Below are 15909 nucleotides of genomic sequence, written 5' to 3' on the forward strand. Positions count from 1 at the left end.
GTGTTGAAGTGAGTCAGACTAATGTCAAACAAGTGTGAGGGGTTACCCTTATTCCGACTGCTTGCATAAAACAAAGGATGCATACACCTCTCAGACACATATCAGAGGGATAGAGATCAAGGACAACGTGTGGGGAAGAGGAAGAGAATGGGAGGTGGGTGGCGATAGTGGTGGTGGAGTTGGAGGGTGGAGTTAGAGGAAATGTCGGAATGGTGAGCGTGTAGGTGGTGTTGATCCTGTTGATAATGTTGGTGGAGGAGGTCCTGGCGTTGACACCGGGTGGTGGTGTTGGTGGCTGTGGTGGTGGTGGTGGTGGTGGTGGTGGGGATAATAGTTTACATGGGATGGTGATGGTGGAGTGCTGTGGTGTTGGTGGTTGTGGTGGTGGTGGTGGTGGTGGTGGTGTAGGAGGGCTGGACTACTGAGTTAACAGTGTCCAGGTGTTCGAGCCTCCAGAACAAAGACTCTTTTCAGGCGCTGATGAGAACTCTTCGTTCCTCCGTTTGTTGCAGAATATATTTAGTCAGGCCCAGATAAAGGAGAGACCGGCCTGATGGTGGTCACACACACTGTAGGGCAAACACCAGAACATGGCTGAGAGGAAGAGAAAGAGCTAAATCAGCCCCTTCCTAGCCCATAAAGCTGTGGTATACACAAGGAAGAATTTCATTTTTTTTACTAACTACAAAAAAAAAGGTAACTACTAATTACTACCCCTAACCCTTTTTTGAGATTTTTCCATTATAACATTTTCATGGGTGCATTTTCTTCGTCTAAATCTTATAAAAAAATGTGCACTATCAAATAAAGTGAAATGTTATCTGTATGTGAATACTGGGTCTAGGATAGATACTGGGTCATACACAGGCAAAAGCTGCCCCTTTGTTTTTTTGTATCTTTTTTTTTACAAATTATGAATGTATTGTTTACTACTACTAATAACACTAATACTCCTGTCTGTGTGTTTCTGTGTGGCGCCCCACCCAGGGAAGAGGTACTGTACGTACGGCTGATGGGGTTTCTTAATCCTGACTGTTGGTTTGAGCCGGGGCCATGCGAGCCCCTGTGACAGGTCTCTCTCGTCCTCAGCCCCCCCAGGGACGGTGAAAGTGAGCCCCCTGAGTGTTGACGTGGGGGCCCCAGGCCGGTCCCTCTGAGCCTTTCTCATGCAGGGCCACGGCCCCGCGGTCACTTCCCCAGCCGGTAAAGGCCCTGACGCGGAGGACGTTGTGTCCCTGAGCAGAGCAAATTTCCAAAGTGCACTGACAAGCGGTGCTTGAGGAGGAAGAAGGCAGCGCAGGTATGGATGTCTCTCATCGCCTGTTTCCAGTCGGCTGTAGATTGTCTTTCGTACCCGATGACATCAGCACAATCGGGGGTGCCGACGGGCAGACGGGAAGGAGGGAAAACGAGGCCTTCTCCATATTATGCTGGTTTGACAATTATTTTTTTGAATAGTGAAAAAATAACAGAATGTGGTATTATTGTTGTTGTAATTATTAATATTATACTAATTATTATTATTATTAATTGATTATTAATAATAGTATTGTGAAAGAAAATAGCTGTGAGCGAAAAACAATTTGAGAAGTTTACTAAGAACCAATTCCCTTGCTCTTTTACAATCGCCGTTGCCTTCCACACATGAAATAATAAAATAATACAAAATAGCATTTTTCAACCTCAACATTTAGTCATTTAACAATCGACAAAAGCCAGACACCTTTATCTAAAGCCACTTACAAGTTAGGCTGTTAATAACTGAAGCATAGTACTAACTAATTACTACTAACTCAACTAACATCCTAAGGAACATCCTTACTGTATCGCCAGCGATTTATTGCTGTTTATCTTTCTTCTGACAAATGCACTTATTGTGTCGCTCTGGATAAAAGCGTCTGCTAAATGCCCTAAATGTAAATGTAATTTAGTTCAAAAATAAATTCACAAGCGACATTATTTGTTATCTATTTATTTATTATTGACGTTCTGACAAAATAAGGTTAAATGCAGGCAAAAACGAGGCGGTCACATCGAACAAAACACCTTTTATTTTCTTTCTTTTCCATGCATTTTCGGAACCAACCGGCACGAATGTGTATCACTTTCCTCTTAATATGCCATCTACCAGTTGGCTAAGTGTGGACGGCCCCGTTGAAGCTCCAGAGGGGAGCTGTTGGGCTGAAAGGCAGTCTGAGAGATTGTGTATCCCGGGGTCCACGTACACCCCAGGTCATCTCTCCCAGGACCAGTAAAGAGTTAGCGCTATTGTGTGTGCGGGCAGACCTCATTGTCAGAAGCACTGCTCTAATGTGATGTATTGAATGACTGAACCATGTTTACATCTCCCCTCCATGGCCCTAGATGCTTACTTTGTGTGTGTGTGTGTGTGTGTGTGTGTGTGTGTGTGTGTGTGTGTGTATGTGTGTGTGTGTGTGTGTGTGTGTGTGTGTGTGTGTGTGTGTGTGTGTGTGTGTGTGTGTGTGTGTGTTGATGGTAGTAAGATGATGGGGACGCGCATGTCATCTGGAGACGATTATAATCCCATAATGAAATGATGAGATGATATGTTATTGTAATCTTTGGGTTTCCTTTATGCTTCTACTACCAGTCTATAAAGGGATCTACCAGTTCATGAAAATTCTTTTAATTCTAACGAAACGCCAACACATTATTCATTTTTCAATAATGAATAATGATAATTAATTGTCTTGTACAGACAAGAAATACTACACAAACACTAACTGTTAACATTGTGAAAGACTGTATGCAAATGTAATCAAATCAATAAACCAAACTATCAAACCAGACCAGTGGAAGATCCATGCCGGAGCATATGGATAGATAATATCCTGTTAATTAAACATTTTCTGTATCACAAAAAAATATTTTTTAAACAAAATGATATAAAGCTATCCCTGCATAATTCTCACCATCACTTACATGTTGTAATAGCTCTCGATTCTGGCTCTCCTGAAAAGAAATGGCATAGACTACAGGCCAACACGCACACACACACACACACACACACACACACACACACACACACACACACACACACACACACACACACACACACACACACACACACACACACACACACGCACGTGCATGCGTATACACTTAGGCGTCTGTTCGTGCTGAGAAATGCAATGCTTTAATGGCAGCCACTGAGGACATATCAGCCGCTCTCGTCTTCCACTGTGAGGCTCTGAGGCGAGCAGTACTCCGCGGCTCGGGTGGAAGTGTTTTGGGTAGCCGTCGAATCAATACACTCTATTGTGTGTGGTGGAGGGGGGGGGGGGGAAAGGGCCCGAACCGCAATGCTGTCTCAGTCGCCCACACCATCCAGGCTGGTTGCCTGCTTCTCCTCTACTGTTCAGCGTTACAGCGGTCATCTCGTGTGAGTGTGTCCCACCACAGTACACACCGTAGGGCAAACCCCAGGATTACACTCACACGGTTCGAACCGATGGCTATCTTTCTCTCGTGTGCTTATTTTCATGCATATCGCCGACCCAATCTATCCGTGTCTCTCTCCATCCGTCTCTCTCTCCCACCCTCTCTCTCACCCTCTATCTCCATCGCTCGTCTGATTACTTCCTTACCACGTATCCAGTTTATTCCTCCTCATTGGCACGCTCTCACTCTCACTCTCTTCTCCTCTCTCCTACTATTCGCCCAGCTCGGTCTGCCCTGTCTTCTCCACTGCTTTGGGCGGTGAGCTAGGGGGCTAGGGCCCTGCCGCACTCTGGATCAACACAGGCGGGACTGTGCTTACCTCCCCCCCCCCCCCCCCCCCCCCCCCCGGGAGCCTGTTTTCCCCTGTTACGCGTCGACCTCCAGGGTCACTTCAAGCCTTTTATTAGGGACAGTCAAATTGTAATGTTATTGGATATACGGTGGGCCCTCTCCATCCAGACAAAACAGCACTCAGTGCAGCCAAAAACAAACTTGTTCAATGCACCGGTCGGGGAGTACAGGGGCACCAAGGAATGCCCCGAAAAGAACAAGAAAAGTCAGGGGATTCCTGAATGAAAGGCCCCCTGGCTTTTAAATATGGTAACAAGCTAAAGGAGATGCCGGTTGTCCCATTCAGGCGGGCAATCGCGGTTGATTCTTGAGGCTTTTAGATTTTATTTCTGGCTGGGGAGAAAGTGAAGTGAGGGCACCGAAGAAGGCACTCCATGTAAAGAGCGAACAGAGACAATGATGAGAATGGTGTGACTTGAGACTACTCTACAGGGCTGTTGCCCTGTTTGCTTCCTTTTTTGAGGGCATGCCGTAGATGAGAGCCATTAGTTGGTGAGCCTGGGAGAGAGGGCTTAGGCCGCCCCTATGTTGCCACTGTATAGAGTGTCCTCTGTGATTGTATTAAGGTCTGTTGGCCAATTGTTGTTTTGGTCCCTTTTAAGAAAGGTTCTATAGCCGTTTTCTTTCATTGGAGAACGCCCACACAACATGGACTGGGTTCTGAAGCACTGTTTACACGACTGTTCAAAAATAGAATTGAAAGCATGAACTAACGGATAAATGAATAGAAATGGTTCATATAGCTGTAGCAGTAGAGTGCGTTGTACTGCCGTTCAGGAATCGAGGTTCCTGGCGTGGGCACTCAACTATTTTCGGTCCTATCGTACCTACATTGTAACTATTTGGTTTCTCTCACACTACTTCACATTCTAATTTTTGGGTTCACCCAGGGATAAATTCTTGTTCTTTTCCTTTTCAATACCCAATGTTTACATTTGGTCATGCCAAACAGGGAACCACAATGCAATACAGTAGGCTTATGATAAACAGCTCTGTGTATCCTTGTGTGTGTCACACACAGCCTTGTCCCTTGGACTCATGACAGGGCAAATCACTACTCAAAAATACAATATTGAGGTTATTTATTTGACAGTAAAGACCTATAATCACAGGCTACCCATGGCACTAACACATACAAACAGAGTCAAGTGATTATAAAATGGTGGTTCCGCTTATTTCGGGAATTAAACTTCATAATATCTTCATGCATTTATTTACAAACCAAATTAAAACATGTATTTTGGAATTTTAGAATGCCACCATGCTCCGTGATAAGCGCTGCACACCAACAGTTTATTTTACATTCCTAGACAATTTAGCTCCGGTAAAGCTGCCTTCAATATATTTATTAAAAATCCACCAATCGACAATTGTTCACCGCACCTCAATAAAATGTGCTAGCGTTGAACAAACTCTGAGAACACCCTCTAAATCAGCAGTCTGCTCTGTGGTTTCCACAAGCATTGCAAATTATAATTGTTATTGGAAAAGTATGTACTATTCTCAGTATTCTGGGACTAGAGCATGGTTGTCATTTCACGTCAATCGTCTGGGCTTGAACATGATGACTGCCTCCATTTTGGAATCCCAGGAGCATTGGAATGTTAGCAATGGTTTGTTGGTGATCATTTTATAATTCATTGGGAAATGAGTTGTCTTGATGGGGAAGTTTCAAACATTGTCATGTTTGAAACTGCCTCAACTTTGCATGTGAAACATGACAAACGTTAGCCCTCATTGATTTAGGATTATACAATACTACTCAGTACTACTACAGTCCTACAACAACTCTCTTGAGTCCTTTCAATATGGTGGAGTAGCGGCAACACAAGGTCTGATGGAAAAGCCCTTTACTGGTGAGACTGCTGTTGCACTGGGGGTGAGGGCCCCAGCCGACCAAGTCATCTCCGTCCCCAATGGCATATGGTAGGCAGACTGTGTGATTAAACATGGGGGTGAATGAAGCCAACGTCAGATCTTTCACTGCAGCTGCGGACTCTTTAGTCTCTGTAATCAACTAAATACAATCAAGTCCCGGATTGACATGTTTATGAGAAAATACATGATATATCAAGTATGTTTACAGGAAGTAAAATAACAGGAGGGGGGTTGGAAAGAGATCATTTTACATTATTGACTAAAAAATGAAACAACGCAACGCAGTGTGTGGATGTCTTCATCAGATGTTATACGTTGTGCCTGTTCATATTTGAATGAATGTAAAATCTTTTTTCAATTTCAATATTACTTGTGTCATGCATACGTCGAATAAAACAGAATGTTTGTGTTTTTTCCAAGATAAAGCCAATAAGTGCTTTCGTATCTTATGATCGATACACTCATGTAACAAACCTTCGTTATGAGGTCTTGTCTCAGTTCGGCATACAGAAGTCACTTCCCAGGAGGTCAAAGAGGAGCACACACAGAGAGGAACTGGGGGTGTATCTCCTCAAACCCCAAAGAGCACAGTCAGCAGCAGGAGTTCCCACACTCCACTGTCACCAAATCACCAAATGTGCTTCTTCGGGTTTAGTTGAATTCAGGAATCCAACTAAGCCCTGTGAAACACGCCTTGATTTGTGGCTGATTGTTATCACAGATTCATTCCATGGACCCATGCAGTGCAAGTGAATGCACTTGTCTGGTGGCACTGCCATGGTTCTGACTACTGTTACCACAGTGACACAGTTGATATACCTTATCAGGTATACATGGACACACCAGGACAGATACTACAGTGGAACAGAGATGTTGTGGTGCCATGCAGAGCTCAGAATAAGGGAATGTGGGCACCGGCATGCCTGTGCTAGGGTATTCCAATAATGGGCCTTTTAGTTCTGCCTCAGTGGATCTTGCATCTGGCAACAAGGCAGGCGAGTGGAGGAGGGTTGGGGTTCACCACAAAATTAAGTCCTGATAAAATGGTGCAGCCAACAGCTGGTGCTGGCAACAAGGGAGTGGAGGGCCTGTCAGAAAGAGGGCCCTTTGTTTCCAGTCTCACACCGCTGACCCTTGATGCTGGCTCATCTGCCGGATCGGGCGATAACATAAAGACTCCCTTGAGAAGGTCCCATGGAACTCGGCCAATCGCCGCTTCTGGAATGCCATCCCGTTTCATTTTATTTTTCCCCCTCATTCATCTCACAACAATTTTGAACGCCCGTGAGATGGGAAGGAAAAATTGCATTCATAATATAGGTCTAGATAGATGAAAAGGATGCCGCTTTTTAAGCATTTAAATTGCTGCTCCTGCAGGGCCATTCCAGTTTCATAGAAAACATTTGTCTTTTTTATCTTCAGTCATCTCACAACCATTCTGGACGTCGGGGGGACTGGAACATTTGAAGGCATTCATAAACAAGAAAAACAAAAAATAAATGCTGCTCAGTGGTTCTAATGGCATTTCTTAGAATCAACCAAACTATTTGTCTTAAATGTTTTGCAAGACAGGATACATTGTTGGGTTCCTGTTTGTATTGACATTGTCTTATCCTGCTGGAACCTTGGCAGACAGGTGTCACGTTCAGGATCCAATAAGCCAAGTGACTAACGTTCCCAGTCTCTCGGTTTGGCTGCTGTCCACATCCTGTAAGAGGCCTCTCCTGGATTCCATATTGTGTTTCTCCTAAATCTCAAAATCGTGTTAGTTTGATTGCCAAAATGAACGCCCACAGCCACAGAAAAGCAATCTCCAGCGACATTAATTCAAGAGTTCGGAAAGGATTAGGAGGGGGAAAAAGGCAACGCACATGATGATATGATAATTACAGCAAAAAGCTGGATTTAAACGTGAAAACATGTCAGGTAATCAGCATTGGCTTGTGTTTCCTTTCATGTGCATTACAGATCTTCAGGGCTAAAACTATTATGCCAAAAAGAGAAAATCTCTTCCCTGGGCTTCAAAGAATGGATAACTATACAACACAAACAAGTTACTGGGAAGAAGGCCAAAATGATATCCAGTGTTGGCCCTATGTAGACGATCCCTTGTGAGCATTGGAGTACTCGTACCACCTCATCAGGTACAGGGCTGAGAGGCAGAGCTAGGTTTTTCTTTACACGACACCGGGTCCCCCTCAGAAGTACACAGACGTCTTACAGCACCGGTATTGTTCCCACTGTCTGAAGACTCGCCCGGCAACAGAGGGAAGCCATTGTCTTATCATGTAATCCTACCAGTGACCCGTTCAATGATAGCACCCCATGTTGGGTAAAGTAAGACATAAATATATCACTCCCCGCTATTAGGTCACTTCAGCTTAGTCCGGCTTGTCTGACTGTTCCCTAAAGAGGACAAATGGATTGGAAAGCAGAAACCCAGTCTTAGGAGCATTCTCTGGAAACATAGCTAGAGGAAATAAAATAAGAGGCAAACGGGGGGGGGGGGGAGATGTTGTAAAGTGACACAGCTCCAGAGGCAATGCCAACTCTTTTTTTTTATCTTTACGACAACCAACTATGGGAGAATTAAAGTGTGTTTCGCCCCCGGTCCTTACACTGCAAGCGTGAGCATGCAAATCTAACCAAACAGATTTCCACATATCTTGTCAACACTTATGCCAACTGGAGTGGCTGGATGGATATAAAGATAAATAGATCTGAAAATAAAATGATATATATTATACATAGTTAGTTTCTTCTATACTAAAGAAAAACAAAATATATAAAGATAATCTGCAAATGAAATACACAAATAAGAATAGGGATTTCAAATTACAAGGCCTAAAATACTATCCATGCCTGAAAAAACATTTATAGAAGATGCCATTTTTCCCCAAAACAATTCCTGCACCGTTTATTCAAAGCTAGATTATCACAGCTTTACCCAAACAACTTAATTCCAAATAAATTTGAACAAAGGGATTACTTTACATAAAAAGTTCTCATACTCTCATTTGACTCATTCACAGAAACCAATGAAAACAATCAAATCACAAGTTATTTTAGATTTATTGACACATCTTGAGTTTTAGTTTAAAACCTGCATATTATATACATTCAGTAGTTGGGGTGGAAGACTCACAGCCGCCGAAGAGCTTCGTAAGACAAGTAAGAACAGTTCCCTGACTGGGAAGACTCTTGAGCAACCAGGCATGAAGAAGGCAGACGATGTAGGTCACACCAAACTCACTCATGACCGTCATTCACAGCTCTCGGTAAGAAATAGTCTGGAATACAAAATGTGGCATAAAAACTGACATATCCAAAAGCATGTAAAGGGTGGTGAAACTATGGTCATGAAAAAATATCACCCAGCAATCCTATGTGTTTTATAAGAGCTTCATCGTTGTTTTGTTCCAACCGACAAATATGGCCGTATTAAATAATGTCACTCACCGATAGAGTTATAGTGATGGTAGCTGAACCTGATATCCAACACTTTCCAACTTTAAGGATGTGTTAATAAATTCACAGTTCTTCAGAGACATTTTTTGTTCAGAAAATAAATCCCCCCACCCCCTACCATGACACTTGAGATCTTTCAGACCTAAACATAGTGAAGTCATTCTCACAAAAGGGAACAAATTATTCGACTTGAACATAACAAAATATTTATATGAATCACACCAAACATAGTACAATACTTTCCAACATATTCAAAAGACACAGGAATACGTACAGAAGATTTTTGCTTAAATAAATCTACAAAAATATCTGCTGTACATTGTTACATATTTACATTTCGCTTCTGGTGATTGTGTAAACATTAATACATTTTTTCCAGAAAAAAACTAAAGCACAGTGAATACATTTGTAACCAAATAACTTAAGATGAAACAGGATGAAATAACTCATCACACTCTGATGCAACAGTTGTTCAAATGGCAGTATTTGAAGGCAATTGCACACCAATCTCTTGCACGCCAAGAAAATTTTCGCCTGATGCTCTGGCATGACCAATCCTGCTTTTGCGTGCTAGATGTAAAGCCAGTCCAAGCAACAAGTCCTGTAACTTGTCTACTCAAAACCATTACCTATTAATGCTTTATGCGGTCCAAAGAAAATCAACCCATATTTAGTAGAATAACCTTTCACTCACTTTTCGATCCCCGTAGCAAACATATTGGTGAGCAATCCTATTTAACAATCACCAATCAAATTAAATCGTACTGGCATATATGCACATGGCAATCGGTCCAATTAGCAAAAACATCGAGAGGCAACAATCATCTGCATCATTATTAGGGAATTTGAGTGTTTAATAAACTGCTGTGTTATTTCATCCATCAGCTGAAATAACCCAGGTACCGAGATAAGCCGGATCTCTGCTGTTTCGGCACCTCCTCAAAATAAATTCATATAAATAAAAAAAGTCACTGCAGAGAACCAAAGGACCGAATGTACACTCTCCGTGGTACGAGGGCAATATAAATGTTGAGGGATGTACAGTGCGCCCCCACGCCTTGATTGCATAGTCTTGATGAGAACAGAGAGAGTCCACAGGCGGACTCCCCTTGGCTGTGGTGGCTGCGGTCACACATTGTCAAACTTGTGTTTCAGGTAGTCTTTCATGACCTTGGCGATGGGTAGCTCGTCCAGGAACTTCAGGCTCTGAAGCCCGATACAATGACGTATTTTTACACGACACAAATCTTGCAAAGTCCGAGGTTGTCCTGAAACATAAGAAGAGAAGAAGAAAAAGGTTATTCCGTGCCGTCGTGGGTAAAGATAAGGCAAATTGACAATGCAAATAAAAACGAAATGCCATTGTTTCCAGGAAGTGATTTGTGCGTGCTTTATCATCAGAACACCCACAATGGGTCGCAGCTCGGACATGGACCACGACAAAGGTTCTGCCTGGGGCACAGCCATCATACAGTCCCGGAGTTCTACTGTTGCATGAATCTGCTATGAGCCAGCGCTGACGTTAACCACCAAGGGGTGGGAACAGGGTGGGAATCGCTCTCTTAAATCAGACGCGTGACGGTACGCTGCCACAGTGCACAAAAATAAAAAATAACAATTATTTGACCTGCCATGCGGATAAATATACAGGCCAATCCAATTGATAGATGGATAATTTATTGTCCCATTGGGGAAATTGTTCTCAGGGTTTGCAACGAATTGCAATAAACAGATTCACTGAGAATAACAAATTCATTGTATTTCATTTGTAACCCTACATTTTTGTCCCTATTTTAGTATGAAATGATATTACATATCAGCCATTTGCTGATGGAATGTGTTCGTTTTGGACATTGACATGATTTAAGACTGACAATCTCAGGCACGTATGTAAGACGGTCCAGGGCAGTTAAATATACAACCAATGAGCAAAGGAATATTGAAACGTGATTTACCTTGATGTAGAAAATGGCTTAAAAGACTTTCTGCTTCACTGTGATTACTTACAGATTCCCTTTTATTATTAAATATTTATTCATCATTATTTTGGCCGGACATAGTTAGTTGTTATCTTTTGTAATTATTTTATTTGTTTGGCTTAAGCAGTCCTAGCCTTCTTAGAACAAGGGGATCTTCGTATGTGTTCCTTCAAGGTTTCACATGTTATTCCTTCATCCTTTGAGGGGCTGGGAGGTGGTTTGGTTTCTGTGAAGCCCTTTAGGAATATACTAATACACTTGGACTATGACTATCGGGCGGACTATATACAGCACGACTATTGTTTCGCTTAAAACATTTCACTATGCTTGCGCATAATAACGTCTTCAATATATATACGGGCAACGTGGCAGTGCTTTATGAAAATAAGCCGCTTTGTCATGGGAGTCCCAGATGCAGCTGTGCCATTCAGGCCGCTGTCTCTGACGTGAGAAAAAGCTAAGGGCTGCGACAGCGATACGTCTGTGTTAGCCTTCAAAAGAGTGGGGCTGCCACTCATCCCTGCGTGGGACAGGTTTTCATGGCCGAGGGAGGATGAGTTAATCCACCGAGGTGCTGCTGTAATCAATAAGCCGGCGGTCATGTGATCTGCCCCGGCGTTCAGAGACCCTGTGAAGGGCATTGTCTCAGACGCAGCGTAGCCCTTTGATATCTTTGATATCAAAGTTTGGGGGGGCAGCGGAGGAATGCGGGCATTGTTCGAGCCTAAATCATTCGTGCTGCAGGTAATGTGGTCTCCCCCCCCCTCTTCAACCAGGGCTTGATCTGTGAATGAACACTGGTCATTATAACCTCCCGTTGGCAGTGTGCCCGCTTTCTGTCTGTACATGTCTGAGATTTCTCCTCTTCTCAACTTACATGAAAATAGTCCATCACTCCCTGTGACTTGGACCTACACTTGGACCACTTGCCTCTAAACCAGACCCTTTTCTGTCCTAATCGCTTTAATAGCTCAAAGATAAGGCAGGCATAAATTCTTCTTTCATAATTTATGTTTCTGCTTTTTCTACATCTCCAATGAAATTCTCTGAAAATATTAGTTTATAGTTGTGCATCATCTATATACCCTATGTGCAAATAAACCACCACCATCCATATCGTGAAGCTTCAAGCCATGAAGCTATAAGCTTGACTAACTTAAGCAATAAAGGCAGCATTTTTTTCTTAATTTGTAAAGGCACGCAATAAATAAAACACACATTAACAAAATATGTGTTTTCATGGTTTACGTCAACATTGCGTAGGGTAACTCTGTGAAAACTGACTGTAACTGGTGTGAACCCTTGGGGTTGAAAAAGAAGGAAAAACATGAATTAGGAAAGACTGCCTGCCTTATCATTGAACTCGAAGAGCGATTAGTCTCAAATGGGGTCTGACTAACTGCGCCATGTTGATGTATATATTACAGCCCAGCCCCACCACAGCGGCACAGCTTAACGCACAACACGGCCGAGGTCAGGGTCCACCTACTTGTGACCTCCTGTAAGAAGTCCAGACACGGCCGGCTGACCCCCGACATGCTGACCGCCACCGCCACCGGCGTCTGCCCCTCGTAGTTGCGCGTGTTCGTGTCGGCGCCGTACGCGTGCAGCATCTGCGCACACTGCGCGTCGTCCCGCAGCGCCGACAGGTGCAGCGGCGTCTGCCCGTCCTCCAGCCGGCCCAGGTTGGTGTCGGCGCCGCGCTGCAGGAACATGCGGCAGTACGCGTGGTTGCCCTTGATGACGGCGTAGCGCAGCAGGAAGCCGTTCTGAATGTCGATGTTGGCGCCGTGGTCCAGCAGGATGCGCACGCAGCTCGAGCGCTCCCGGATGATGGCGAGCTGCAGCGGCGTGGTGCCCTTGTCACTCAGCGGGTCCACCGCCGCCCGGAACTCCAGCAGGAGGCGCACGAACGAGTCGCGGCCGTAGTGCGCCGCCACGTGCAGCGGCGTCCAGCCGTCGTTGCTCTTGGCGTTGATGATGTCGCCGCGGAACTCCGACTCCAGCATGAGGCGGGCGATGCGGGCGCGTCCGTGCATGGCGGCGTAGTGGAGCGCCGTGAAGCCGCCGATGAAGTCCTTCACCGTGGGGTCCGCTGGGGGGGGGACAAGGGGGGACAAGGGGTTAGAGAGGTGTGGGACGTGTTGGTGGCAGAAGCAGGGTCAGTCAACTTCAAGTGTTGATTATTGCAGTGTATCAATCCATTGAGTTGCTGATTAAACATATACATCATACCGTCAGCTTTGTTCACTCTCATGTAGGTGTTGTCGTAACCAATTGGAAACACCAGAGACATAAAACGTGTTGTGTGATATCTCACTAAACACTTTTTTTCCAAGAACAACTAAAATCTAGATTAATTCAGTGTATTATGACAGGACATTATCAGTATTTTTGTGCTGTATGTATTGGCTGTGTCGGGCCGTCAGCAGAGAGCAGAAGAAGTCAAAGAGTTGTTGTTGTTGTTGTTGTTAAATGCACATGTTGGCAAACTTTAGGAAAGAAAATAAGCATCCATCTGCTTTTCAGAAGATGTACAATTCTTGTGAGAAGAAGAGAAACTTTGTTGTCAGAAACTGCTCGGAGCCATGACAAACAGTGGGTCTATTTAGGACTATAACTACCATTATTCTAATTTAATGGCTGATTGTTTAATACCCAAACATAGATTAAAATTGACAGACCAAACCAAATATTTATTTTTTCAATAACTTCAAACCAAATGTGTTTATAAAACAGAGAATTAGATGCATTCTATTCTAGTGGTAACAGACTAAATTCTGCTTTTCAGTGGAAACAAGTAGAGAGGGTTCCCTCCGGAGAAATAATGCCCTCTAGTGTATGAAACTATAAACGTCATTGATAGTGGGATCTTCCAGACACTTAAATGCAAACATTTGTGTCACCCATTAAAATCTAGTGTTAAACAGCAACTTTAAAACCTACAATTACTAAATAGTTAAACACTATTTAAATTGAAAATGCTCTGCCTTATGTCGACAGTTTTTAAGAATCACAGAATCAGGACAACAAGGGTGCAAAGGTCATATGGTTTCTTTCATGAACCTGAACTGCCCTGATGATGAGGATAGGAACTTCTTCATGGGAATATGTTTTTTTTGGTGTTATAAAACGCAATATCGATCCACCCACTTTCTTACTGACAAAGTGGTCCTTATCAGTGCAAGTACTGAACAGTACATAAACTGCAGATGCTTGCTGTGCATAATGGCCAGAGTGCAGGAAAATTAGACACATTAAACAGCGAGGAAGTTTTCAAAATATCCAGTTGTTTTCAAGGCACAAAACCGCCAAATTATTAATTTCCCATTCCCACTTCAGACCAGTTTGGAAAAACTTTTGGAAAGTTTAACTGCTTCTTCCTAAAGCCAAAGTTATGTCCCGACTTCAACATCCAAACCCCAACAACGTATTATAAGCTATACCTGAGAACAAAATGCTGTCAACCACAAAAGAACCAAACCCTCTCACCTCCGTGCTCCAGGAAGACCCGTACACATCTCTCCTTGCCCTTGGCGGCAGAGAAATGGAGCAGCGTCCAGCCGTTGGCGTCCCGTACTTTGGGGGAGTAGCCTTGCTCCAGCATTCTGCGGACAGTGCACACATCCCCAGCCGCCACCGCAGCCTGGATCTGCAGCTCCTCATGCAGCTCCGGGTTCCTTATGCATTGATGGTTCAGCATCCTGTCACATTTCGTAAAGGAAATGTTCTGCTGCACGGGACATCTGGTATGGAGAGGAGAAGAGAACATGACACGCTTGATAAGAAGGGATTAGTAGTTGTCGTTGTTATGGCTTGAACACAGCTGAATCAAATCGATTGAACTGCAGCGTTTTTAGTGTTGAGAATATGTGTGCCTATTCGTACCATAGTGAGCAGACACAAGCTGGGATAAAACAGTCTGTCAGTGGTCCAAAGTAGTGGCTTGCTGGTCTGGTATATTACTGGGGTAAAAGGATAAACATGATAACTGAAGTGAAACAAGTTTGTGTTTACCAATATATCCCTTGCTCCCCCATTCTAGCTCACACGTATAATATATTTGGTGTATATGCATCGTAGCACAGGCAAATTAAGTTAAATAAAGTTGATCAGTGAAACAGCCCATATTCATCTAATAAGCTGTTAATTGTAATTATCTTGTGACAACTTATAGAATAACAGAGACAGTGAATACTATTATAATTTGTACACTTAGCTGGTCAACATTAAAAGGATGGGGCACATTTAGTTGCAGCAAGAGTTCACACAGGCGCCTTTACAAGAGTAATCCAGAACACCGTTGACTTTTGATATATGACTGGGACTCTCAAGCCATATAATGCAGTCTGGAAAAATGACACATTAGTCCAGGCAGCTGGAGATAAACCACAAACAATAGAGTAACGTTAACCTTCCAGCAAGGAGCGCCTGCTAACATCAGGTAAAACAACTGAAATAAAAAGGTAGTGTTTGCTCCTCACTCCTCCAGCTCCGAGTATGAGCCAGGGTAGCAACGCTAGCTACAGCAGCCCTACGCTGTTAGCTACCAGGCTAACTTTAGCAGGGACTAGCTAGCCTCAACTATGCATTAAAAGAGTTCCATGTGCATGAGTTTCTACACACAGCCACGATGTGATGTGTTGATCGTATGTTAAGCAGTGGGTTATATTTCATGGAAAATGTCAGCGCTTTACAGGTAATGTAAAACAAAGACTTACTTGACAGACGGTAACAAAAAAAAACCAACCATGGAATCTGTGTGTTTCAG

The 15909-nt window shown here is 43.6% G+C and overlaps 1 protein-coding gene across 2 annotated transcripts; it reads right to left on the reverse strand.

Moving 5' to 3' along the window:
* Positions 1-8744: 8744 nt before the first annotated feature.
* On the reverse strand, positions 8745-15909 carry asb7 (ankyrin repeat and SOCS box containing 7). Of its 2 annotated transcripts, XM_030376576.1 has the most exons (5): positions 15860-15909; positions 15027-15103; positions 14631-14884; positions 12628-13233; positions 8745-10427 (listed from the first exon to the last, which is right to left on the reverse strand). In XM_030376576.1, exons 3-5 carry the CDS (start codon positions 14839-14841, stop codon positions 10288-10290), a joined length of 957 nt encoding a protein of 318 aa, XP_030232436.1. In that variant the 5' UTR covers positions 14842-14884; positions 15027-15103; positions 15860-15909; the 3' UTR covers positions 8745-10287. The 2 variants fall into 2 exon arrangements, with proteins under 2 accessions (XP_030232436.1, XP_030232435.1); XM_030376575.1 differs by lacking the exon at positions 15027-15103 and having other exon boundaries at positions 15860-15900.

This window comes from Gadus morhua, chromosome 14 (assembly GCF_902167405.1).
Source record: "Gadus morhua chromosome 14, gadMor3.0, whole genome shotgun sequence".
NCBI classification, from domain to species: domain Eukaryota; kingdom Metazoa; phylum Chordata; class Actinopteri; order Gadiformes; family Gadidae; genus Gadus; species Gadus morhua.